Source organism: Brienomyrus brachyistius, chromosome 1, assembly GCF_023856365.1.
Source record: "Brienomyrus brachyistius isolate T26 chromosome 1, BBRACH_0.4, whole genome shotgun sequence".
NCBI lineage: Eukaryota > Metazoa > Chordata > Actinopteri > Osteoglossiformes > Mormyridae > Brienomyrus > Brienomyrus brachyistius.
In genome coordinates, this window is record NC_064533.1 from 34,360,769 (window position 1) to 34,388,485 (window position 27,717).

The 27,717-nt window shown below is 38.9% G+C and overlaps 1 protein-coding gene across 8 annotated transcripts; it reads right to left on the reverse strand.

Moving 5' to 3' along the window:
- Positions 1–364: 364 nt before the first annotated feature.
- LOC125733011 (zinc finger protein Helios-like) lies at positions 365–27,717 on the reverse strand. 8 transcript variants are annotated; one of them, XM_049006010.1, is made up of 9 exons: positions 27,536–27,673; positions 25,767–25,803; positions 23,228–23,276; positions 18,453–18,557; positions 13,788–13,964; positions 12,435–12,602; positions 6,266–6,394; positions 3,754–3,885; positions 365–2,767 (listed from the first exon to the last, which is right to left on the reverse strand). In XM_049006010.1, exons 2-9 carry the CDS (start codon positions 25,779–25,781, stop codon positions 2,028–2,030), a joined length of 1,515 nt encoding a protein of 504 aa, XP_048861967.1. In that variant the 5' UTR covers positions 25,782–25,803; positions 27,536–27,673; the 3' UTR covers positions 365–2,027. The 8 variants fall into 8 exon arrangements, with proteins under 8 accessions (XP_048861967.1, XP_048861968.1, XP_048861969.1 ...); XM_049006011.1 differs by having other exon boundaries at positions 25,767–25,806; positions 27,509–27,667; XM_049006012.1 differs by having other exon boundaries at positions 25,767–25,806; positions 27,536–27,640.

The window sequence follows — 27,717 nt, forward strand, 5'->3', positions numbered from 1 at the left end:
CCCACGGGCCCCCTGCACCCCAAGGGCCCCTGGGCAGCGGCCCCGCTGGCCCGGTCTGTAATCCGTCCCTGTGTACTGCTGTCTTAGAACTTTGGCCTGGAAGCAGCCTGCCTCATAGTTTAGTCTTCTCCCCCCTTCTGCATACGTATTCAACCATGACACTGGTTGGAAATGAACTTAATCAGAAATTATCATAAAATGGCTTCATCTGAGAACGAAAGAGAATATTATTTTGCATTTTACGATTGTTTGGAAAGAAAAATGTGTTACATGATTCATGTAAAAGGTACAACTTGTGCCACAGACACCAGTTCAAGTACATTTTCTTCTACTTTTTCCATTATGTTCAGCAATCGGCAATGAATTCATTTTAAGAAGGTTTACTGTAAAGGGATGTACATTTTTAAAAGAAAACAACCATATTCAGTATTCAGTCATACAACTGCGGCACAGCGACAGGCAAATAAACTTCAGCAGGTTCACAGATTATTAGCAACATGTAAATTATACAGTACAGAATCCATGCAATGCTTACAAAATGTCCCCCATTTCATTAACTTTACTGAAATTTTATAGTTTTTCCTAAGTAAAAAATCAATATGAAAAGAAAAATTTATATTACTGTACGTAACCGCATTGCATAATCTTGCTATAAATGCAATAGGACATACATATCACTACAGTTTGTCATGTTTAAACAAAATCAGTTAAGGAATTTTTTTGCGATTGATAGTTTTACATTTATGTATCAATATATGACTGTGAAAATTAAATAATACAAGAAATAAAAAGAATGTCATGTATGTAAATAAAATATACACATTCAATGCTCAAAACTGAACAACTAATGAAATTGAAATCATAATTATATAATTACATAATATAGCCTAAAGAATTGTGGGCAATATGCAATAGCATAATTATATGGCACTACCGGTAAGCCCCAGAACCAAAAATGTGTGCCAACACAAGTTTTTATTTTGATTTCAACTATCAAGTAAACCTTACTTACATACACACAATGTGATAAAAATAGAAGCTAATGCATCTTTCACAGACTGATCACACAGAGCATCAGAAAAGTAAATATAGAGAGTGCTAGCTGTCTTTTGATAACAGTTATAAAGCCTAATTCCAAACCTCACACATTCTAAATGCTTATGCAGACCAGGGCCATTGGAGCCTGCAGTCTATCCCAAGTAGCACCAGTGTGAGACTTGTGGGTAAATTGTGGGTAGGATGCCAGTCAATCACAGGGCACACACACACACAAGCAATGCTATGGGCAATTCTGCGATACCAGTTCACGCTATTGCATGTCTTTCGTCTGCAGTAAGAAACACACTTGATACGGACAGGACATGCAAATTTCTTACACATAGGATGGGAGTATAATTCTGATTCTTTCTTAACAAAATAAAAAGAAGAATGAATAAAATCTAGAAACATTTGTCATACAACTTAAACATTAGACCACTGAGAGTTGTTTTATATAGTATAGTAGTTTTATAAATAATTACCATACAATTAAATGATGAAAAGACATTTAAAACTTAAATATTGAGGCTTGCTCAAAAACCAATGCCAATGAAAATGGAGGTAGCCATGTTTGGCTCCAACTTACTAGTTCCATAAGTGCAAAGTCTCAGTTAAAGTGACAATACTTTTTATCATTGTCAATATATGCAAATTTACGTTATCTTAAAACCATTTATGTGGATGCTCTATGAAAGTTTCAACAGTATACCATTCTAGAGAAAGAAGCATCAGACTAATAACCATCCAGAAATGAATGGTAGTCATGACATTTAAGCCTTCATACAGCTGATGAAATAAATATCATTCTACTCTATGCATTCCAATAAAACAGAATCTTTGATTCCAAGAGGTGTTATCTTTGTTACAGTAGATTTAAATGGGCTTAATAAGCATTGCTATAAATGCACATGCAGTATGTCTTCATCGGCAGCATTTACTTGGATGTCCTCCAGGAAGACTTCTCAAACAGTACGTGGAAATTCACTTCTCTAGTGAAAAACATGCTCTCCACGAACAATGTGCGAGGAAAATTCATAACGATCTTGGCTGCAGCGACCACATATGTTGCACTCCAAAGGGTTTTGGTATCCATGGCAGCCCATGTGGATAGTGTACATGACATGGTCAAGGAATAGCACATGGCAATGCTCACACTTAAAGCTTCTCATCTCCTTGCCTTCCCTGCTAAAGACGTGGTAAACATTTCTGGTGACACAGTGGTCAAAAGAGGAATCCATGCAACCTGACCCCATCTCCCGCACCTCTTCTTTACCAACTGTCGTGCTATACCTGAGGCAGGGAACATGATTAGAGGAGCTCCCAGGCTTGTCCTGTAGACTGCTGCAATCAAAGCTAGCAGATTCAGTGCCACTGTTACAGGGGGAGTCCTCCTGGGTAGTCAGACTATTCTTAGGACGAATGAGGGACAAAGAGCTGTTGATGGAGGAAGGGGAATCTAATTGAATGGATGGATGAGGTAAAAAAGTCTGCCTGTTAGCCTGCTCCATTTGCGGCCCTAGTTGATACATATGTGTATAGAGAGGGTTGACTATAGGCCCAATGTCTGTCACTGAAAGTGTTGGGTGATGGACAAGAGGCCTTAACGCATTGGTGCCCAAATAAGAGATAGCATTGTTAATAGCATGGTCCATTATGTGAGCTTGCAGTAGCTCTGCCTCCTTCTCATATTTAAGGCCGGCTTGGTACCTGTAGTACGCCAGTTTTTCATCTGTGGAGAGAACAAACACACCATAGCTTAAATCCCTAACTGAGAGAGCCTGCAAAGGCAATGAGGTCACGAGTTCATTCTATGCCAGCAGCTACTGTACAGCCATATTCATGACAAAAGTAAATGGATATTAAAACAGATTGTACTATCAGAAAGGTAATTATTAATAATATTAATAATTATTACATTATGCAATCAGTTTAAACAATCAATCAAAATCACCAGAAAGAACATTGCATTATGAAGATGCCGATTGGAAATGGTATCAGTTTATTTGCCAACAGTCTTCTAACATACTTAATGGGCACAGGCATTTTAATGGGCATATAATGCTGGAAAGCACCATTGAAATATTACAGTGACATTCATATAAGGCATTGTGTGGGCTGAGTTTTTTTGCTTTCAATGACATCAACAGCAATGCAACAAACCACAATGCAAAAACCAGATTTGCTGTGTCTGCAGCCCAATCCTACCCATCCATCCAGTTCCCAAACTGCTTATCCTACTGGGTTGTGGGGGGTCCAGAGCCTATCCTGGAAGCAATGGGCACAAGGCAGGGAACAACCCAGGATGGGGGGCCAGCCCATTGCAGGGCACACTCACACACCATTCACACCTATGGGCAATTTAGCAACTCCAATTAGCCTCAGCATTGGACTGTGGGGGGGAAACTGGAGTACCTAGAGGAAACCCCACGACGACATGGGGAGAGCATGCAAACTCCACACACATGTGACCCAGGCGGAGACTCGAACCCGGGTCCCAGAGGTGTGAGGCAACAGTGCTAACCACTGCACCACCATGCCACCCCCCAAACCTACCCAAGTTCTTTTAAATATTGACTGAATACACACAAATTAAACATAGAGAAAACAATTATATTTTATTTCAAACTGATGCTAATTCACATGCTCATTAAGAATCTTCATTTAGTAATTTTGTACTCAATGCAAGCTTCCATTTTCAAGTACTACTGCACTTACCTACAAATTTCTGAGGTGCAGTGCTTTTCCTTTTCCCTACAGTGCTCGGTAGTCGTTCAGTTACTGGTGGCTGGTTGAAAGGCACCAAGGAAACAGCTTCCAACAAAGATGTCTTCTCTGTGCTACCTTCCACTGTGTTAAGAACATGCAATAAAAGAGAGGTAAGTGGGACAAAGTGTCCAAGAGTCTAATTTGGTTACACACGGTTACAAGAATCAATTTTTACTCATACAAGTATTTCCCATACTTACCAATTCAAATAGATCAATATTTAGACATGCAGATCACTGCTATGTCTGCTAAGGTATAACATTCCATTTTTAGGAACAGCCTGACATATACAGATATAGGGTGTCATTTATCTTTAACTTCATCAAATTTCATCATTAAAAAAAATTAAGAAAAAAAAGGATTTATCAGACCGGGTATATGCACATATGTATGCAATTTCCCTTTGATAAATTAGAACTGTCTTTGTGTACATACACCAACGTCTGATCCTGCCTAGTTGCCGCTCACAAATCATAATCACTCATGCAAATGAACTGCAAGTTCATATAATATGCAAATAAAATCTTTATGATTGCCAAGTCCTATGATAGCGACTGTAAATAAAAAACCAAGAAGAGGACTTTTGAACAGTCATAAGCAGAGGCATCTACTTCTGTATTCTGTACTGCTGTGCATTCGATAAACCAACTTTCGACTTTTGAACATTATCACAATGCAGTGGCAGATGGTGATTTTTAAAATGGGGGAAGCACGCTGGGGACAGTTGGCCATATGATAAAAAAACACCTTTTTTTCTTTTTTTAGTAAGTCAGCTACTTCTTTGTTAACTCTGCTCTCCTTCATCAAAGGACGTCTTTAGAATGAAGTCAACATTAGCTGCAGTGTCTGCCATTTCGAAGCATCTATCTCAGCTTTAACACACACACAACTGAGTTAGCAATCTAACTACCGAACTAGTATAATAAAAAGGAAAGAAACTGAAAATTAAACACTCAAACTCAAAACTCATGACTTAACTATATTTACAAATGCCAATGGCTAAAGATGACAAATGAAATGATAAAGTGCTACTTCGGGTTTCAACAAAATGCTTCTCCACACCCGCAGGCAGCAGAATGAAAGAATACTGCAAGCCAATACTGCTGACACCATGTGAAAGTCATGATCATTAATGTTAATGGTAGTTAATCCTGTCTTGTGCAGAGAATCCAGACAGATCTAAAATACCCCATTGTAAGTCTATGTGTTCAATAAGCATTACCTAAGCACAAACTATGCATGAAACTCTCTTTAGCTGCGTCGCAGCGAATGTGTCACAGTGGCACAATAAGACTGCTTTGAAAATCTCCTTCAAATGTGGCTAGAAATGTGTCCTTCCTTTCCCTGGCTACAAATGATCCATCAGATGGGTCCATCACTGCCCACATACACAAAGATTCATTGTGCTACGAAGGCTATGCTGACCATGTCCTTCAAAGGGGCCTGCATTGAGACAAAGCCATAGACTCCCAGTGAAGCCTGGTGTCCAGGCAGGGTCTGAAAACACATAATCAAAGCATATTTACGAATAAACACTCTGTCTTAATGAGCGCCTGTGGGCTGTATTTTTCCTGGTTGCAAAGGGAAAATTTACGCATATGTTGTTGAAAGCAAATTCTGTAAAATGATCAGTGCTGCGGTTCAATCAGCAAGGTTAAACTTTTAATTGAAAATAAAATCAATTTACACTAATACATATGCTAATTAATTTCTATTTGTAATTTATGTTGGAAGCCAGGCTACTCGTGTGGTCTTAGAGCACTTGTGTCACAATGTCAGGGCACTCAAGTACACTGATTAGAAAGAGTAAACAAATAAGTGAAAAATAATAATTAGTGCTTCTTGAAAACTCATTCACTTCTCATCCTTCCATTATGTAGTTGAGAAATCCATTATGCCATAAAGCATTCTTTTGACTATAGGCTATACCTGGATCTATGAGTTGAATGTTTGATGCCTAATTTACACTTAGTGTAACTCTTTTTGTACATATGCAACCCTGGGAAAACTAGGCAGGATCTCAAGCTTGTGAACATATGCATATTTCTTAGATAGTCCTGATTTATTAAGGGGAAATTGTGTACATATGTGCATATGCCATGTTTTTATAAATGCAAAGTCTTTATACACATGCAATTTTTCATTTTTCTGTGTACACATTCATTCACAACGAAATTTACCAGGGATACAATAACAATGTTTCATCACCCATTATCACATATTCTGTAAGGTCACAATAACCCTGGAGCTAATCTTAGAAAGCACACGGCACAATGCAAGGGGATACCTGGAACAGGACTTCCCAGTTTCCATAGAGGAAAACATGCACAGACTCCACACATACAGAGCCAGAGGTGGAACTTAAACCACCAACTGTAGAGATGAGAGGCATCAGTGTTATACATTGCCATCTTATAACCCTAAAAATAACATGCTATTATATTTGGTCTTTAATTGTTACCTTCCTCTGTGGCCAAGATGTTTGTGTTGATGGTTTCCACATAGTTATGACAGCGCTCCTTGTGCTCCTCCAATGATGAACGCTGCTTATAGCTTTTCCCACAGAAGTTGCAGTTATATGGTTTTCCCACTAAAAAAATACAACAATGGAAATGGAGTAAAACAAATTAACTGTAACCTTTATTTATGTATTGGATTACACTAGGGTTTCTTAACCTTTCTAAGGTTGGGGGGGGGGGGGGTTGCAGGATATTATTTTTCATATCAGGTGCTGTGAGGACTGTCAATTGATTTAAAAAGAATAACTAATACATTACACAATTTGCAGTGAATTAATTGCAATTGATGACTTTCTTTGCTTGTTATAATGCACATTTGAATGGAAAATCAATCACCAAATTAATGTAGAATAATCACAAATGATATATATTTCAGATACAACAACAGTATAAAAAATTGCTCCTTGCAATCACTTATGTAGTTTATATGGTTGCCCTATAATGCACTGTGTGATGAGATTGTTATTCTTGTTAACTGCATTAATCTTAACACGTTAAGTATTTGAAATTGATAGCAACAATCACTGCGTTACTTTTCACTCAGCTAGTTGCTATTGATCATTATCACAATACAGCTACTTGATATCCTTACTTCTTCAAGGCTCCACTTTTGTTGAAATTTCCATTAGAATTGCACTTACGCAAATTCAGTACTTGGAAAAAGTTGACAAACTGAATAAACTGCAAACTGAAAACTAATTTGAGCAAATAAATCATACACAAATAAATTTTATTGTTGTAAAGTTTCTTCCTTCTAGGGAGGGTTTCTAGGTTGTAAGGTTTCTTCCTTCTAGGGAGTTTTTCCTTGCCACTGTCGCCTATGACTTACTCACTGGGGGCTTTGGGTGAGGATGCTGTAAAGCGCTTTGAGACAATGTAATGTTGTGATAATGCGCTATATAAAAATAAATTTGTTGTTGTTGTTGTTGTAAAGTAGATGAATTTTATTGTTGTAAAGTGTAATACTAGAAAACACTGACGCTATGGTTTGCTCCTAGGTTTTTGTCTCTGACTGCCTCACTGCTTGTTCCAGGGAATGGGTTCTGTAGAGCTGTCACCTGTCTTGTAGTGAAAAATAAAATGCTGTGTCCCATTAGTAACCAATATGAGACACAATTTACAGATGTGGACAAATTTTTAGGTACCCTTACAGCTCATTGAAACAATGCTTTATTTATCCTGAAAAGTGATTCAATTAAAAGCAAATGTCTAATGTATACCTACATGCCTTTACTATGTGATAGAGTAAACCAATAAAATTCCAAAAAAATATTTCTGGATTATTTTACAAAGGTATGCTAAAATAATACAGACAGATTTGTTGGCACCCGTAAAGAGACTATTTATCCTTACATTATAGTCATGTTTCAAACTAAGTGTTTAACCTTAATTAGTATCACAGGTGCCTTCAAGCTTTTCATCAGCCATTCAAAGAACATGCTACCGTGTTGTTTGGTATCATTGTGTGCACCACACTGAACATGGACCAGAGAAAGCAAAGGAGACAGCTGTCTGAGGAACTCAGAAAGAAGATTATCGATAACCATGTTAAAGGTAAAGGCTATAAGACCATCTCCAAGCAGCTTCATGTTCCTGTGACCACAGCTGTCAATATTATTAAAAAGTATAAGGTTCATGGGACTGTAGCCAACCTCCCAGGATGTGGATGGAAGAGGAAATGCAAGCCCGGGTTGATCAGAAGGATAGTGCGGATGGTAGAAATAGTGCCAAGGAACAGTGGACACAGATAGGATTTTTGAATTGGGGGGGACCAAGCTTAGCCAGGCAAGTGCCGCTCAATTTCATTCACCTCTAGGAACTGCGTCAGGGAGTTGGGCCAATCAGCAGAGGGAGGGCTGAAAGCAGTAACGCTGAATTCTAAAGATGCATTCCAGCACGTATCATGTGTCACAACCACTGTAGTGAAACCTTTCATTTGTTAGTGTGCCAATCAATCACCAACCAAATCCTTATGCCTTATGCATAACATGTTTTATTTAAACATTAACTGATTTTCAGCATACTAATTCTTTGAGAAAATAGAATGTACAAAAAACAACTAAATAATAAAACGGAAATAATTCACTCTCCATTTAGTGTGCCTTGCGAACACATTAACAACATATGCAAATTTATGTATTTTCATATATCTATGTAGTCTATTTATATTTGAAAATGAAATACGTATGTACACACTGTTAGGCCTAATTTAGCCACGCTTGAGTATTCTATTCGAAAGAAATACTGTTGATGCTGTAAAAGCGCACTACTATAACAAGAAGAAGGCCAATCTAAGATAGGCTATGCGAACGTCCTGTCTGTGTGTGAACGGCAGTCCTGAGCAGACGTCTCTTCGCTCATTTTCGTAACGAAACATTGCTATGCTCGCTCGATTATGCACGGAGAGTCAGATCTGCGTCAAAACTGCCTTAACACATTAACGCTGACGGCACTAATTTTAACATTAGCATAATATCGATACCCTAGAAAGGCATTCATATTTAGCATGTTGTAAATTAAACAGGCAACAAGTAAGGGATAGCCTACTTACATAATTTGGTTTTTGAAAAAACGCTGTAATTGTTTTTTTGCCTGTTGTTAGTTAAACAGGCAACAAGTAAGGGATAGCCTACTTACATCGTCTGGTTTTTCAGAAAACGCCGTAATTGTTTTTTGCCGTTTTGTTGGCTTCAGCCTTCTATTCAATCCATCAGATCGGCCTAGTGGTCACTATGGTTACCACTACAAGTTTGACAGGCACCGATGAGGCAGCTCGTACGATTCAGGACCTCTTAACAATAACAAAATACAGGCTTCTCAGTAAACGCTAATGCCAACTGTCTGTGCTGCAACTCGATAAACGCAGTATTGACGGGATACTTTTTCCTTGTGCAAAGACTGCAGATGCTGTTTTTTTTTTTTTTGTCCTGTAAGTGGCGGGGACGGATCGAGGTCACTCTGAAACTGATGGGGACCCCACTATGGAAGAAGACCCTGGAGGACCCCACTATTGACAGAGTGGAATTCGTAAAAACGCATGTTGACAAGACAAAGTTTCTGAGAAAATGTCCTTTGGACTGATGAGACTTGTGTTCCGTCCAGGGCACAATGGAGTCTCAAGACTAACAAGGCATCCTGGAGCAATATACTGGAACATACTGCCCAGTGTTGGGTAACTTCTCACTGGGATTTCCCACTGCTAACCCTTGCAAATGTGACAGTATATTGTTTACATCACCCAGCCCTATCCCCTCAGAATGAACTGTGCTTGGTTCCTCCATGTCCACCATGACCCTTTGCTGAATAATTGTCTGGAAGAAGAATGGGTGGTTGGGTTTAGCAGAGATTAGTTGTTTGGATGTGGATGGGACACAGAGTGAACAACTCTGGATTTCCAGGGCTGCAGTCTGTTGTTTTTCACTCAGCCTTCATTGTCTAGGACACCAGATATAATGTTCATGCGGTTTAAAATAGATTCCTCTATTGTTACAGTCAGCAGGTACCACCACCTGTTCTATATACATTAATAGCAGCTGCTTTGCAATATTCACTGTGGTCAGAAGGTGCAATTACAGTTAAGAGGGGGGTAAAGTGTTGCATGTGGGGTTTTGGTAACTCTGTTGAATGCGCTACTAGCTGGAGGGTCCATCCCATGAGCGAAAGCCTCACATTATTTACTGATACAATCATGAGAACCTGCGGAGGAGTGTTTATAACTGTCACTCTCACTATTACTTCAAGAATGTCATGCATCTTCAGGCTGATGGTCTGATTTACTTTAGAACTTCAGGTACTTTCCAGTTTTAGGCTGAAATTATGTTCAATTGTTGAATAATCTTTTTTTTTTATCTGAATCAAGCATATATTTAATTACAATACATGATTTTACATATCTTATGTTTTCATATGATTTAGTTGCATACAAGTTGGTTGTAGTTTACAACTTTTTTCATGACTGAAACCCTAAAAATAGTTTCATTACTTGTGAGTTGTGGGTAGCTTGCGATTTGAGTGTTAATGGTGAGGCAATCTTCGATGAATAAAATAGTGATATAAATTGTGAGCCTAGCACCAATTTTGTTATAGCTACCACATAAATCCAACAAATTAGAACATTTTGTCTGCTAACTGCATTGCATCCCAATTCAATATTATATCGATACTTGTTTGCTGATTTAATATGTATCGCAATTTATTTTTCAGTTTTTGCTGCAGCAGTTCATGTCTATATTTAAAGTAAACACAAGGGTTGTAATGGTATACATATTCACCATGTGCCATTCAGTTACATCATTTTCAGTTCCAATGGCAAAATGAAAGTAATTCATACATAAACTATATTAATGTAATTAAGACCATTCCATAATTATTAAGACTACAACTGTCTGTCAGCTCTGTTATACTGTACCTGGGAATGGCATATGTTGGATATGTTGCTGGAAACACATCTAACATGCTAACTCTTTTGAAACAACATCATGTGTATGATCGTGGCAAGGCAGAATCAGCATCTGTGAGTTAGTCTCCCAGTGGAATTTGTGGTATTTTTACCAGAAAATTCCTACTGAGCTAAAAAAGGGGGGGAGTGGGGGGCTGTTTATGACTACAGATATGCGTCCCTACTTCCTACACTCAATTTATTTATTATGATTGTTATGATGCAGTTTGAGTTTTGATGTTTTAGTTATTTTATGTATTTTATTTTTAGTGTGCAAATGGGTTTCTCTTCAGTTTTGTTATTCAGACACATTGACAAACATATTGCCTTATTTTGGTTTACAACTGTTCCTAATTGTGTTTGCAGTTTTAATATTAAACAATTAAAAAAAAATCTTTTTCTCAAAATTGCATTGAACTGTGATTCCAAGCAGAAGCCACGCAATGCTTTCATGAGCATCACAAAGTTCATTATTATGAACCATTGTATTTGACTCACTTTTCTAAAATAATAGGCTTTATGGCAGTCTGTTCTTAAGAATGAGTTTCCCGTAAGCATGATGTTCTTAATCAGGGGACATATCTGTCCTCATGTCTAGGTGTCCATTTACATTATGGAATCCAAAGTTTACCCAAACTGAAGTCTTTGCACATTCTTGTTCATTCATGATAGCACCATAGTACCATAACTAACACATGTCAGTCCGTTAACAACACTTCACAATATGCAATTGGGCAAATATTTTATAATATTATATTCTGTAGTGTAAAGCCAGAAACCAAGTTAAATCATGTCATGTTATCAGACATTTTCTGTTAATGAGACCTTAGTAGTAGTAGTGATAATTTCCTATCAATTGTCCCCAATTAAGCTATGGAGTCCTAATTCTGCAAAAACTTAAAGTTCCTACAAAGTGCCCTTTAGGTCATCCCACCAATTTTCAATGGGATTGTCAATCTCTCTCCATTTCTCTCCAGCTTTATTTCTGATGATGAGTATTGAGTTTTTTTCTATGTATTAAAGTTTACTTTCCTTAATGTAGTTCAGGATCAAATATTCAGTGTGCTGCTCTCTGGGTTTAAAAAATGCTTTTGGTATTTTTTTAAAGATTAATACTTATGAAAACATACAATAGTAAAGAAAACATATCACTTGTAAATGATCTAAATTCTCTATATAAAACCATTTTAATCATTAAAATTCAGCAAACAAACATTTCTTAACCAAGATGACAACATGGAAATAAATATGAATGTATAGAATGAGGTCTGATGTAACAGGAAACCGAGAACAAAAAAAGGTCAACAGAAAGAGAGAGAAGAGTAGCCTGCGTGCCATTATGGGGTTATCACTGCATATTTAAATTTGGTTTCTAGTAGTGCAATTCCCCGAACTGGCCAAGGCAGCAGATGTGGGGCCAAGCAGACACCAGCCAAGGAATCAAGCCCTTAGTCTGACTGCTAGGGAGTCATTACTGTATGAGTATGCAATACTTAGTACATTGATAAAAAGCAATGCAACCTACTGGGGAGATTTTGATGTAGAACATGGTGATAATCAGTGCAGAAATGTTCAAATCCAGTATGCAACAAAAGTACTTGGCAGCAGTACCATCTATATGGTTTCTTCACTGCTACATTGCTTGTTAACAACTACTCGACTGTGCGACTTACCGGAGTGTGTGCGGAGGTGGCCTGCCAGTGCATCGCGGCGGCGGCAGGCATAGCTGCAGCAGGGGCACTTGAAGGGCTTCTCCCCGCTGTGCAGCTTGATATGCCGCAAGAGGTTGCCTTTCTGCGTGAAAGAAACTCCACACTGGCTGCACTGGAAGGGCCTGTCACCTGCGGGTACACAGTAACAACCACACATCACTCCAAGCTCTGTCCCCCATACAGTGACCGTGCACCAAGACACTGAGCTCTCCACTGACCCTGCAGTTTAAGAACACTGGAGAGATAAATAAACCAGTGCATTACACACTTTACCTATCAAAGTCTGTGTGTGATCCTTCATTGTGTCTCTAGTGGATATACGGTGAAGGACTTAACGTGGAGTATGAAACATCCAACTTGAGGGAACGTAATGTTCTGCCAGACAAGCCCAAGAACAAAACACTGTATGCCTCAGATGGTAAGATATGCTGCAGATGGTAATCGGTGTCTTTGCAGCGTGGTAAGGAGAAGTTTCAGATCCACCCTAAAGATGCACTTTACCCTCGTCTTTTAATCTGCCGGCGGCTGCTTGCAGGGTCTAACTTACCACAGAGCAGACAGGCCCAAGGTTTCCAATGCAATGTGGAACGTGAGGCGGAGCTGTGGGTAAAGGGTGTCTAAAAACCCAGCAACACTTACTGTTGGAGTTTCCATTAAATGACAGATAAGCATTTAAGCAAAATAGGCCGATATAATCATCCGGACTTTTAGTAATGTCTCACTTCATTTTTAAATATATTTCTATTCTGAATTCTAGAATTTGAAAACCAGTAAAGAAAAACAGGACCAACACTGGTTCAGTATCACATACTCTAGCTGAGTCGAAATTATTTGCCAACCTTCAATTAGCTAGTCATACTAGGTAATAATTGTAGTGGTTCCACCTAGTTTAAATTCAGTTGACATTAGGCCAAAGTATGTGTTATTTCAGGGCAAACTGGTAGTTTGAGAGTCAAGAAATTGTCATGCATGTTTTTGCTTAATGACAGGAAAAGGCTCCCCAGAGTAAAATGCAGTTTATAATGAGGAACAGATTCATATGAAATATGTTAACTGAGGCATTGTTTTCCACAGTAAAAAACACTCCCTGTACTCCATTAATCCCTAATATGTAAGAGATTCCACATTACATACAAAAACAAGACACACATTAAGCAGCAAAATATTATACATTAGCATTAGTAATTATGTTCCTGAGGAAATACATGCTGCATAAAATGATATGGTGTAGTAGTATAAATTTAAATGTTAATTCCTGATTTAAAGATATAGTAAATGGCTGAAATATTTCAAGTGATACCATAATGAACTTACAACTGGGTAATCGAAATGCAGTGACGGCTGGCCTTAATCCTCCTTCTTCTTGGTTGTTGGGACTGCCAATCAGCCGTGTCTCCAATATCTCCACCTTATTTTGGGCTGTTTCTTCTTTGCCTAAATCCATTCTCAGGCCCTCTTCACCAATCTCTTCCTCTACTTTAATCAAATCAGCTGCAAAATGAAATAAACCCTTTAGATGATTTTGAATATGATGCATTATTTTTTTAGAAAACTAATCATATCTGACCATCACACAGCTGGGAGGTGGTAGTTCCTTAAGCTGGGAACATATTGTCAGTAAATGAAATTCATCAATGCATTCAGTGGTCCTGTTAGAGATGTAGCATTTCATACTAGGTCCCCAACCAAGACCAATGTTTTAAATTTACATCGCCGCTGAATGCATTGAATTGCTTTTTTTATACTTTTGCTTAATATTGTTGCTATTGAAATGCAGACTTGTTTGAACTACAGTGGTAAATTAACTATTTCAGCATTAGATATCCATTGTAGATTCTTGCCCATAGTCATTTGGTGAATGTGTACAATTGCCACTATCACACCTCTTTCTGCAAAGATGACCACAACATTCTGTGCCTTAAACCATCTGTGGACTGGTTAAAGTAAGAAGAAATGAGGTCCCCGTGCAGTTATTAGGAGCCACACTGCTCTATCTGGGACAAGCCACCCCTGAAGCTCCCTTTTATACGTAGCAGGCAGCCAAAAACCCCAGGCAGGCTGCATAAACACATGGTACAGATACTCCCCAGAGATCTCCGAGGCTCGTGGTCAACACATACACACCATGTCAATGAAAGGTACTTAGCCAGGGTGCTAAACTATTTAATAAAAAAAAAACACCATAAAATATGGTCCCAACAATGTCAAAACAGCAAGTTTTTATCACATTATGTGGACATTTGGTCCCCAGAATGTAATGTATAACTTGACCACACAAGCACACCCACACACACACACACACACACGCACACACACACACACAGACATTCACACCAGGAGCATCACTAGAGATTTATGAAAGGGGGGCTATGGGGTGAATTGTAGCATGTCACTCCATGTGCTTCAGGTTAAACCAGTCATTTTCTGTTTGTGATACAGAGATAAAATCTGTGCTATTTACTAGAAGACTCAAGCAGACAGGTTGTAACAAATTTTGAATGTGATTCCTTTGAAAAGCCACAAGGTGCAGGCCAAAATGTAAAAAAATGTTACAACTATCCACACTCTCCCCTATTGGGACACACCTCTCAATCACTGAATTCAGGTGTTTCAGTCAGACCCATTGCCACAGGTGTATGAAATCAATCACCTAGCCATGCAGTCAGGTTTGCAAACATTTGTGAAAGAATGGGTCGTTCTGAAGAGCTCCGTGAATTCAAGCATGGTACTATCATACAGTAGGATGCTATCTTTGTAATAAATCAGTTTTTTGAAATTTCTTCCTTTCTTGCTAGATATTCCATGAAGTGGCAAACCATATAAAGTAACAGTGTGGGGTCGCCAAGTGCAGAAGCACACAGTGCTTAAATGTCGGCAACACTGTTGACTGAATAACTGCAAAGTTCCAAACTTCATCGGGCACGATGAAGCACAAAACCTGTGCACTTGGAGCTTCATGGAATGGGCTTCCATGGCTGAGGAGCTGCACGCAAATATCACATCATCAAGCACAATGCTAAGTATTGGATGGAGTGGCGTAAAGCACAGCGCCACTGGACTCTGGGACAGTGGAAACATGTTCGGCGGAGTGACGAATCACACTTCTCTGTCTGGTAGTCTGATGGACGAATCTGAGTTTGGCAGAAGGCAAGGGAACATTACCTGCCTGACAACATTGTGCCAACTGTAAAGTTTGGTGGAGGAGGGATAATAGTATGGGGCTGTTTTTCAGGGGTTGGGCCAGGCCCCTTAGTTCCAGTGAAGGGAACTGAATTCTTCAGTCTACCAAGACATTTTGGACAACCCTTCCATGCTTCCAACTTTGTGAGAACAGTTTGGGGAAGGCGTTAAAAGTAAAAAAACCCGAACAGCATTGTTTTAAAATAAATAAATAATTTAATATGTTTTACAGAAATAAAATTTTTTGCATTGTCAAAAATTTGAAAAAATGTTATTGAAAACATTTACCATACAATGTATCATACCTTTTCAGTTAATACTTTATCATGTAATGATGGCAACAAATTTGGTTGGTCTTGTTTGGGGCCATAAGTACGATGCCTCAGGTAGAAGAGTTAATGTGGCAATTAAAAATTCAAGTCCATACTGGGATATAGTCTGAACTTACTTACATTGTACCAGGCATGAATTAGGAAATAAACACTCAGCATCCATGCATGTGTTAGTCCACCCCCCCCCCCCCCCCCCCAATCTCAAAAAATGAGACCACATCCCTTTTTTTTCTTTTCATATCTTTTGCATGTTGTGGGCATGTCTGTGTAAAATCTATAGGTTGCTATTCATTATAGGCACTGAAGAAAGATATTACATAATATTGCCATAAAAAGACAACTTTCCTCATGTCTGTTGCACCCCACCTGTCTGGTCTCTTACCCACTAGTGCTGTCCACCCCACCCTTTGAGAGGCAAGAAGCTGTAAACATTATGCATCTGGCTGGCACAGCATTTGGCAGAAAAATAGGAAGAATATCAATGGCTGATCTATGTAGTTAAGTGTAATTCATATGGCGTTTATGGTGTGTATGGTTACTTTGCAGTGCAAAGGGGAAAATGTCAGTGTTATATTTTCATTATTCATTGTGATATTATGTGGAGGGCAAACAGTTCTAGCCATCAAAGATATGCACACAGTCAGACTGTGTTAACAAGTTCATTTTTCTATGAACCATGAACGTAACACATTTACTAACACTATACGTTATGCACGAAATGCACTAAAATATTCACATTTCGTAAATGCACTAAAATATTCACATTATTCTGTCACCTCCCGCAGTAGAGAAGACGTGGTGGCTCTGACGTTACCCCCTTTGCATCTTCACAATTTTATTCAGGTGCGTATCTCACTTATACAATCACAGGCCTATATATATATATATATATATATATATATATAGATTGTACTGGACACACTGGAGAACTTACGTATGCTCAGTGTGGAGAACTGAAGCATTGACCTCTGTATTTTTGTTTAACTATGTTAATGTCATGTTGAATGTTTATACTGAGAGGCATGTTTGCGCTCTGAATAAGGCATGGTGGCGCTGACTGTATCCCCTTTGCATCTTCACAACTGTATACAGTAGGAATAAAGCAGTGGACTGAGAGGGTGGTCCAGATGCAGACCCCTGTGTCCTTCATCTTCATATATATTTACGTTGACTGGTCATATCCATGTGCTGTTCAGCTGGGACTGTGGAAATGCCACTATTACAAATCCGTCATAACAGCTCGTTGAGAACAGTTTGGGGAATTTAGGAGATATCTGTAAAATAGCAATATTTAACTGTCGAACTTTTGGCACTGCCCTTTTAATTAAGGTATTTGATCACAATAATATTAATTCAAACTAAAAAATAACAGTATTTATCTGTTGAACTTTTGTAATTGCCCTTTTAATTAAGGAATTTGATCATAATAATTTTAAGAAAAACTGTAATATAACAGTATTTTTCTGCCATTTTACCACTTTTTGACGAGATTTTTTTTAAAGTGTATTTAAGGACCAAAGTATTTCTGTATCATTCACAAAATAATAACAATGATAGTCAACATAAAAACCTGTGATGGATCCATCCATCCATTTTCCAAACTGCTTATCCTACTGGGTCGTGGGGGATCTGGAGCCTATCCTGGAAGCAATGGGCACGAGGCAGGGAACAACCCAGGATGGGGGGCCAGCTCATCACAGGGCACACTCACACACCATTCACTCACACATGCACACCTATGGGCAATTTAGCAAGTCAAATAGCCTCAGCATGTTTTTGGACTGTGGGGGGGAAACCGGAGTACCCGGAGGAAACCCCACAATGACATGGGGAGAACATGCAAACTCCACACACATGTAACCCAGGCGGAGACTCAAACCTGGGTCCCAGAGGTGTGAGGCAACAGTGCTAACCACTGCACCACCATGCCCCCCCCCCTGTGATTGATGAGTAACATAAAATTAATGAATAAGGTATATTTTAGTGCTGAGAGCAGGATTATTGAATGACAGATAATAAATGACTGTCATAATAAAGTGTGAGGGGGGGCAGAGTGGCATTTTCATAGGGAGAGTTAAGCAATGATGGTAATGTCGTTGGCTGAGTTGTTCTGCCAAATGATTGTATATGTATTGCTGTGCTGTCATTTCTCACTCCAGTGACCCTGAACTCCAGCCACTTCCATGTAAAGCCGACATATCCATGCAGACAAGTCCATGCATGCATGTCTTTTAATCCCATTGACATAGTAATATAAAGGTTACTCTTTTATCCTGTTCCCCACCTACTGTTGTCTGCTCCTGAGCAGGCAAAACCATAAATTAAGCCCCCATCTAGCTATTCTAGAACCATCTGTTGTGGTTCTGTTTGGCAAGATTCCCGGGTTTTCATGACTAGCGTGCTACTGCATTATATTCCAGCTAATAAATCAGTTATGAAGAAAGGGGGGCGGGATCAAGGTACTCACTGTTTGGGGAACTGAAACACTGCAGACTTTGCCCATTGTGTATTCTCACTGATAAATCTACCAGCATCCTCGAGGCCTCCTTCATGGGTGAGCAGTCACCATTACCTGAGGAAGAAGTGAGAACAATAGGGTGTGAAAAGGGGGTCATTGGAATATTTTTTATTTCTTTGGGAGACATTTTTATCCAAAGAAGAGTCAGTCATTCATTGGAGAGATTAGGGACAAGAGTCAAGGGCCCGACAGTGACATCACTCCGCCACCTTTTGATCACAAGCACACTGGCTACCTCAGTATTTTTAAAGAGATGAAGAATAGGCAGCAAAATAAATAAATATGTCTATCTAGTGTTTCTACATTGTTTATCTTTGCGTGAAACCCAGTTTGCTACAAGCAAAACTAGCAGCTGTTGAATGCTACCTATTCATTTTAAACAGTTGATTATTGGAGACAACATCCCACCCTGTACTACATTTTGTTTTATTTGATTTTCCACGTGGTTTTAATTTCATTGCGGGTGGATGTGCAGGGTCTGGGGTCAGGGGACCTGGAGCCTATCACAGGAAGCAGAGGGTAGAAAATAGGGGCACACCCTGGATATAGGACGCAGAGCATCATGAGGCACACATTCACACATCCACTCTGAGTAATTTAGAAAGGCCTGTCAGTCTGAAGGCGTGTCTTTTAACATACGGAGAACAAAACAACACAAACAAAGCATAACCCCTTAACTATGAAGGAATGAGACAAGCAACTGAGACACCATGCCACTGTAAAATGTTGTTTTAATAGAAATCACTATACTCCTACAATAAATATTAGTTGCATACAGACCAATTAATACCTGTGCTTCTGAAATACTATCTTTATTAAATACAGTGTCTGTTACTTGCTGAGCACGCGGACTAAGCAATTTTGTTTCATAGCATTGTTGTGGAATTCAGGATTGTAGATACTGTATGATATGAGTAAAACTACTTTTTGGTTAGAAGAATTAGGCCAGCCTGGATGCCTGAATTTCAGCAGGCAAAGTGTTAAGGAGATAACTTGTGTGTCTGACACTTCTGGAACATGCTGTGGCAGTTCAGAAGATCACCGTGAGAGTAACCTTGTTCTTATGGTTTTGAATTAGCACACACAACCTAAGCAATATTCATACCAAGTTACTCACTACTGTATATGGTGACCGACACTCAAAATAATACATCTGAAGGGGATCAAAAACAGTTCTTAGTAGCATGTCTGCATATTTCACACCAGTATTCCAGAATTATATAAAAAAAAAGAAAAATCACAGACTACAAAGGCAATAGCGTCAGCCTATCAAATACAGTTAATCAATCTCTCCCTGACGAGCAGAACCACTTCTTCACACGGTTCGCAACAGTCAACAACCAACCCATCACCAAGCCACCAATGCATGGAGTTCCATCGACTGCTCTAAAGCTGCAACAACACAAGATGAGAAAGACCCTAACCCACATCAACCGGAATAAAGCCGTTGGTCCGGAGGGGGTTCCGGGGTAAGTCCTCAAGCACTGCGTAGGACAGCTGATGGTAACTGTTCACCAGCCTGTTCAACTTTTCTCCTTAGAAAAGGCCATAGTCACACCTGCCACAACACTACTGCCATCATCCCTTTTCCAAAACATGCAGCACTCAGGTACCAGAATGACTATCATCCAATGGCCCTGACCAAAATAATCATGAAGTGCTAGACCACTGCTAGACTGGTCCCACCACCCCTCAAGGCACAAGGACGACACACATCTCGGCTCTTCTCTGTCCTGGCACCTAGTTGGTGGAATGAACTCCCCCTTGATGTCCGAACAGCGGAAACCTTGGCTATCTTCAAGCGACAACTAAAAACTTTCCTTTTTCAGAAATACCTGAAGTAGTACTCTGTATTCTTACTCAGCTCTTTTCCGTGTGTGTGTGTGTGTGTGTGTATGTGTACAAAAAAAAAAAAAATAATAAAAATTGTTGCACTTTCTCAACAGTGTTCGGATAGATGGTATTCATAGCTTGGGTCCTTAATGAGCTAGTATCGGGAAAATTCATCGCAGCATCTTAAAGCACTTAAACACTTACATGTAAATGTAAATGAAGTGCTTTGTACAACATCCTAACGCTGTCTCACTGGCCGTTCACATTGCCCTGTCGCATCTATAACAGAGAGACAGTTATGTATGTACTGTATGCTGCTCATTGACTATAGCTGCACCTTCATCACCATCACTCCAAAACAAGCTGGCTTCAAAACTAATCGATGACAGGTCTGATCTCAAACAAAAATGAGTCAGCATATACTGAGGAGGTTGAGAACTTGGCAAGCTGTAGCTGGGATAGCAACCTCACCCTCAACCCGAAGAAAACCAAGGAGCTGATCTTGGACTTCAGGAGATCGACACACAAGGACCCCATCAACATCAGCGGCGAGAAGGTGGAGTCTGTCCAGAACTTCACATTTCTTGGTGTCCCTATCAGCTGTGACCTATCCTGGTCATTAAATACAACAGCCATGGCCAGAAAAGGACTTCAGAGGCTTAATTTCCTGGGAAGCCTAAAGAAAGCACAACTTCTACAACAGCTCATGGTCAGCTTCTACAAGTGCACCACCCAGTCCATCACCATATACTGCATCACATCATGGTACCCAAGCAGCACTTCTGAGAACAGGAAGGCCCTACAGCGCATCATCAGAACAGCCCAGAGGAACACTGGCTTACGGCTTCCTACCCTGGAGGAACTCTTCAGAATCGACTGTAGCCACAAAGCCAGGAACATATGCAGTGATCCGACCCACCCTGGACATAACCTCTTCACACTTCTGCCATCTGGCAAGCATTATAGAGTCCTGACTGCCTTCTTCCGCAAAGCTGTCACACTTCTAAAGACACTGAGCCCACTGCCCACTTTCACAACAGCACAAAAATGAACTGAACTAAGACTTATCCACACTGCACCCATCATGCACTACACTGACAGAATATGCACAATAACTGTTTGGTTCCTAGCCATCATAGAATCCCCCATGCTGACTGTATGACAATGCTGCTATCACATTTATCTTAGAACCACAATTGTGTTCTATGTAATCCATTTTACCGTGCAATACTGTTGATCACAATCATTATCTTACAGTAATATTACAACTCTCAACCACTGCCTTTCTCAGGTGCAATAATTCATGCGCAGTACTCCTCTTATACTTTTACACTGTGTATTTGTACATTGCTAGACGCTATACATTGCTAGCTTGTATCGTTTTGATTGAGGTTTATACAGGATGATCCAAACATCAGTACTGTAGGGAAGAGAATACTAAAGCAGATCACATTTCGTGTTGTATCCTTGGCCCAAAAATTATACTGGATTGGAACCTAATGCAAATTTTTGTACTCGCTGTCAGCGTGATACACTACCTATACTGCTGGCTTGATTTTGGTAAACTGCTGTTTGAATTCTCTTGCCTCAAATGTTCATTAATGAATGTTAACGTTATACAAAGAAGCAGTACAGAAGTTTGAGTTTACTTGAAATGATAATTATTCATGCTTTAAACTGTATATACCTATCTATTAACCTATGTGAAAGTCAAATTCAAATTCTGTGTATTTGTAAGTGGGTGTATGCATGAGTTCTGCATGTGTCTTTCTCACTATCAAATATGGAGGAGGCAGTTACATGGTCTGGGGTTTCTTTGTCTTTACCACATCCTTGGCAATCTCGTCCAGCATGGCTATCATAGCATACTTCAAAGGTATGCCGTTCCATCAAGATTATGGCGAATAGGGCAGTCCTTCACTACTCAGCATGATAACGACCCAAAGCACACCCACATCTCAGAACTGTGCAGGAATGTGGAGGACCAAAATGCCTCATGTTTGCTATTTGAGAAATCCATGACTCAGACGCACTTTTCTACCCTCTTACATGCACAATCACGCTCTCTTACTGTACATGCGCAACCATACTCTCATAAACGCAGCACTGTTCTCTCTCACACAGAGAACTATAGCTACTTACACGACTATTATATGCTCACATGATAATTTCGTCCTCCTGTATAGTTAATTGATGGCCACGTTGTACTAATTTGGTCGCTTGCTTTAATTAAATTGTTAATATTATTAACTAGTTCCCATGATATATTGAACCATGGACACATTTTACTAATTCACTATTGTTAGATGCAATATCAATTTTACACCAACATCAACATCATTTCAACAATTTTCTTTGACTGCCTAAGATTTTTGCACAGTACTGTACATAAATATGTATATGTATATATACATTCATCAGCCTCTTTATTAGCAACACTGTAAAAATGCTCGTTCGTACAAATGTATAATCATCCAATCATGTATGCATACATTCATATAGACATGGGTCAATAACTTCAGTTAACGCTTAGATCAAACACTAGAATAGGGACCAAACATTATCTAAGTGACTTTGTAGTATGTTTACTGATGGCAGACAAGGTGGTTGAGTATTTCAGAAACTGCTGATCTCCCAGAAACCGCTGATCGCCATTTCTTAGCTGATCTCCAACAAAACAGTCTCTAGAGTTTACACTGAATGGTGCATAGAACAAAAACAACATCCAGTAAGCGGCAGTTCTGTGGGTAGAAATACCTTGTTGATGAGGTAGGTCAGAGATCAATGGCCAGGCTAGTTCAAGCTGACAGGAAGACTACAGTAATTCAACCACTTTTTCAGTACAGTGGCGAGCAAAAAAAACACATCTTTGAATGCACAACTTGTCAAACCTTGGGGTGGAGAGGTTACCACTGCAGAAGACCACATCAGGTTCCACTCCTGTCAGTTAAGAATAGGAAAATGAAGCTACTGTGAGAACAGAAAATTGTCACCTGGTCTTGTGAATCTCAATTTCTGCTGTAATACAACATGAATCTATAGATCCAGTCTGTCTTGTATTAAAAGTTCAGGCTTATGGTGGTGATAAAATATTATGGCGAAACTTTATTTTGCCACTTCACCCCTTCTGTAAGGCACATCGGTTGAAAACCATTGATTTAAATGCTATAGTCTATCAGAGTATTGTCGTTGATTATGTGCATTCCATCATGGCAACAATTCACCCATCTTCTAATAGTTACTTCCAGCAGGATATTGCACCATGTCACAAAGAGAAAGTCTACTCAGACTGGTTCCATGAACATGACAATGAGTTGAGTGTACTTCTGTGGTCTCCCCAATCACAGGGGGCCTCATTTAAAGTTGTGTAAGCAAAAAAAAATAAATTAGGCCCACATTTTTGTACTCAACTTTTTTTGCAAAATTTTGGATTTTCAAGCAAAACTTGATGTATGAAAAAAAATTGTACATTTACAAGAACTTTCTTTACAGGCATTTCTGTAACACCGCATTATGTAATATCTCAACAAAGTGTCAATGACAACAATCATTTGGGTGGTTAATAATATAATGCACAGTATTACATTAAAAAGTGATTTAAAAACTCCCGCATTTTATAATAACCAAAATAACCAAAGCAATGTAATAGTTTATGCAAAATTTATTACGTATTGCATTCATGCTGTCCATTAAAAAACGCAGGTGCTATTATATAACGAAGTGAAAATTTGTTACATCTTGTTGCGGTATTTTTACATCATGCGTTGTTACAGGTGAACGTAACATTTTGGACAAATTGGGGAAAGGTGACAGCCACTGTAATGCAGGAAACTGCAGATACAGCAGGGAAATGGCAGCATGGGGGCCATAATCGGAGAAATCGACTGCACTGACACTGACATAAGCGCACCGCGAGTCAAATCAAAGTACATTTATCAAATGCACAACAGTAAGGCAGTAGATGCAGATAATGAAATGAGTGCTAATTAAGCTACTTTTTCAATCAAAAGCCATTTCATTCTATTAATTCGCAAATAGGCTGTGATGCCAATATGACATTGTGATTTGTTTGTTCTGAATTTCATGTACTTCATCAGTAACCCCTGACTTCTCTGGCACAACACTGCGGAATAGGGCATCCCCTATTGAGGTCTGATACGCGTGTCAAAGTCTGAGGGCAAAGATGTGGATTTGCCCCCAATAAATGCAGTCATACTGATCCTGTGTGATGCAAGTTGTTCCTTTCTGTCTGTCTTAAGATTCAGACACTTTTTTTTTTTTTGGGGGGGGGGGAGCATTTAATAGAGTTGATGGTATTTACAATGTGGTCCCATTCAACACACTTTTGAAGATTTAACTTTGTTATCATTTCACAAATTACCTATATGCAGACAACAAAATGATAAAATAGTGTAAAAGTGCTGGAAGCAGCTGTACAGTATAAACATGTGACAATCTGTTGAAAGATATATATATATAGGCATTTTCTTGTTTGTAATGAATATTACTTGGCCCCCAAATATAACATTTTATCATTCCTCTACACTGTTTAAAATTCCTCTTTGTTTTTTTTTTAATTTACAGTCATTATCGTCAGTCACGGCAACCAGAAAGGCTTGATTTGCACATTATATGAGACTGCGTTTCATTTGCATTTACAAGTTATGGTTCTTTGTGGATGGCAGTCGAACAGGATCTGATGCCTGTGCACAGATGCACATTTATAAGGTCCAGTTTATCAAAGGGAAATGGTATACATACACGTGCAGGACAGATAGTGATCAATCCCAATTTTTTAAGCGTAAACAGTTTTTGCTTTTTGTGTATTTTCCACAAAACAATGAATACCAAGATAGATAGATACACAAAGAGATAGATAATCAATATATATATACACATTATATACGCATCCATCCATACATCCATCCATCCATCCATCCATTTTCCAAACCACTTATCCTACTGGGTCGCGGGGGGTCCGGAGCCTATCCCGGAAGCAATGGACATGAGGCAGGGAACAACCCAGGAGGGGGGGCCAGCCCATCGCAGGGCACACTCACACACCATTCACGCACACATTCACACCTAAGGGCAATTTAGCAACTCCAATTAGCCTCAGCATGTTTTTGGACTGTGGGGGGGAAACCGGAGTACCCGGAGGAAACCCCACAATGACATGGGGAGAACATGCAAACTCCACACACATGTAACCCAGGCGGAGACTCAAACCTGGGTCCCAGAGGTGTGAGGCAACAGTGCTAACCACTGCACCACCATGCCGCCCCCTATATACACATTTTATATATATATAAATCCATCCATATTAATGCAACCACTTACTGTATGAATCATGCAATCACTTACAGTGACAGATTAGATTATGTGATTATGTGTTAAGCACAATGTTAATGTCAGTAAATGTCAACTTACTACGTGGGTAGCCATCTGCAATCTTCCTTTCCATAGTCTGCTGAAATACATAAAAAAAGATGCAGAAAATATCTGGATATTCCCTTTTTTATTGCCCAGCAAATGTCATCTGATGGTATGTTCTATAGCACGAATGAATATCTTCCACCAAATATACGAACAAGAAAAATTAGCTTCATACATCAAATAAGGAACAATTTTTTAAAATCATAACAGCTAATCATTGTTAATAATCGAATGATTTGTTGATATGCATTGTAGGTTCATTCTTTGGCAAAGATTTTATCAGTAAATCTATCATAATTAGCTTAAAAGTTCGGGCATCATGTAACAAGAGTGTGTGAAGTCCAAGGATCTCAAACCGCTAACTATCTAAGTGCTAAAACACAAACGTATATTGTACTGAAATATACAGAACTTTCTTTAACAACCTGTAAAAGTAATCTCAGGTGACTTTACGGTCAAATAACTATTACCAAATAACTCGTGCAAGGTTTGCAAAAGTAATAAACTCTGCATCTTATCGAGAAAGCCTGAAATAAATCTAAATATTATATTATTAGGCCTACATGTACTGTATACTTTCTCGTGTACATAGACACCATTTATCTGTGGGTATCACAATGTGACATCTGTATGTCTATCTGACATTTCACAGGTTTTACAACTGTGACAGAAAGATCATTTGAATTTTTCCACTACAAAAATGTATTATGATCTTTATCAAGCATAATGAAAGATTCCATACTACAGGAAACCTCTATTGAATGTGTTGTCATACCATAACATTTCTTAGTACTTTACAATATTTATTAAAACTACATAGAATGCAAGTAAATCGCAGTACTGCCACAAACTAAGATTTAAAAATGGTAAAATGACTTGTCCAACAGTACATATGCATGCTATACGTACTGCATGCTAAACATACTGCATGCTAGGCGCAGTTGACTTCGCCCATGTGCAATAATGACAGCACTGACACTGCAGTTATGAAAAAGTTGCAAAATGCACAATGTAAGAGTCAATCCATCTTCCATAATTGTTTATCCATCATAGTGCCATATAATACAGTTGTTTAAAAATGGTTGATTACATGAATACAATCAGAAGTTTAAAACTACAGTATGAGCAATAGAGCCTCCTCTTCATGGGAGACTGTAACATCCCAGACCTTTATTTAAAATATTCCTATTTTTCAGCTATATCAGTTTATCAATAATAAAGACATTGGTCTTTTGATGCACATTAAATGGCCCAGTATATTAAAGGAAAAAGACCTATGTTAACAGACCTTGTTATAGATAATGAAAGGTCTTGCACTTCTAGCAAATCCCATTCTACCGTTGTAAGTTAGAAGTAGTATGGCAGAGTCGGTGCTTGGAATACCCCCCCCCCCCCCCCCCCCCCCCCCGTGACAAGCAAACAATTTTTTTAGCTAAAAATTGTAAATTAGTTAATAAACAAGCACAATCTAAATGTTCTATATGAATACGAAATTGAATACGACCAATGATAATAATCCATTCATAATCAATAATAAACTTCCGAAGCCTAACTTTGACTCACATACAAACTTTCATCATTGTAGTTTCTTTCAACTCACATCTAATTATCAGCACATTCATATCAGAAATGGAATCAATCAATGGAATCAATGTGCCTCAGCATACACGCGTTTAATTAAGGTCTTTAAGAAAACCGAATATCTACGGATAAGTATGTTGAGATAAACTTCTAACCTTTACTGTAAGTTAATAGTACTTTACCGCGTTCCTGGAAGGTTTATTTCCACATACTCTGAGCCTTGACACGCGATCTAAGGTGATCATATGTTCCGTCCTCCTTTCAGCTATTCTTAGTGGATTTCATTTGCTATAGAGTACCTTTAATGCATAAAGTAAAACCATTAATGTGCGTCGTTTCTTCGAACAAAGCATTTATCAAGGAG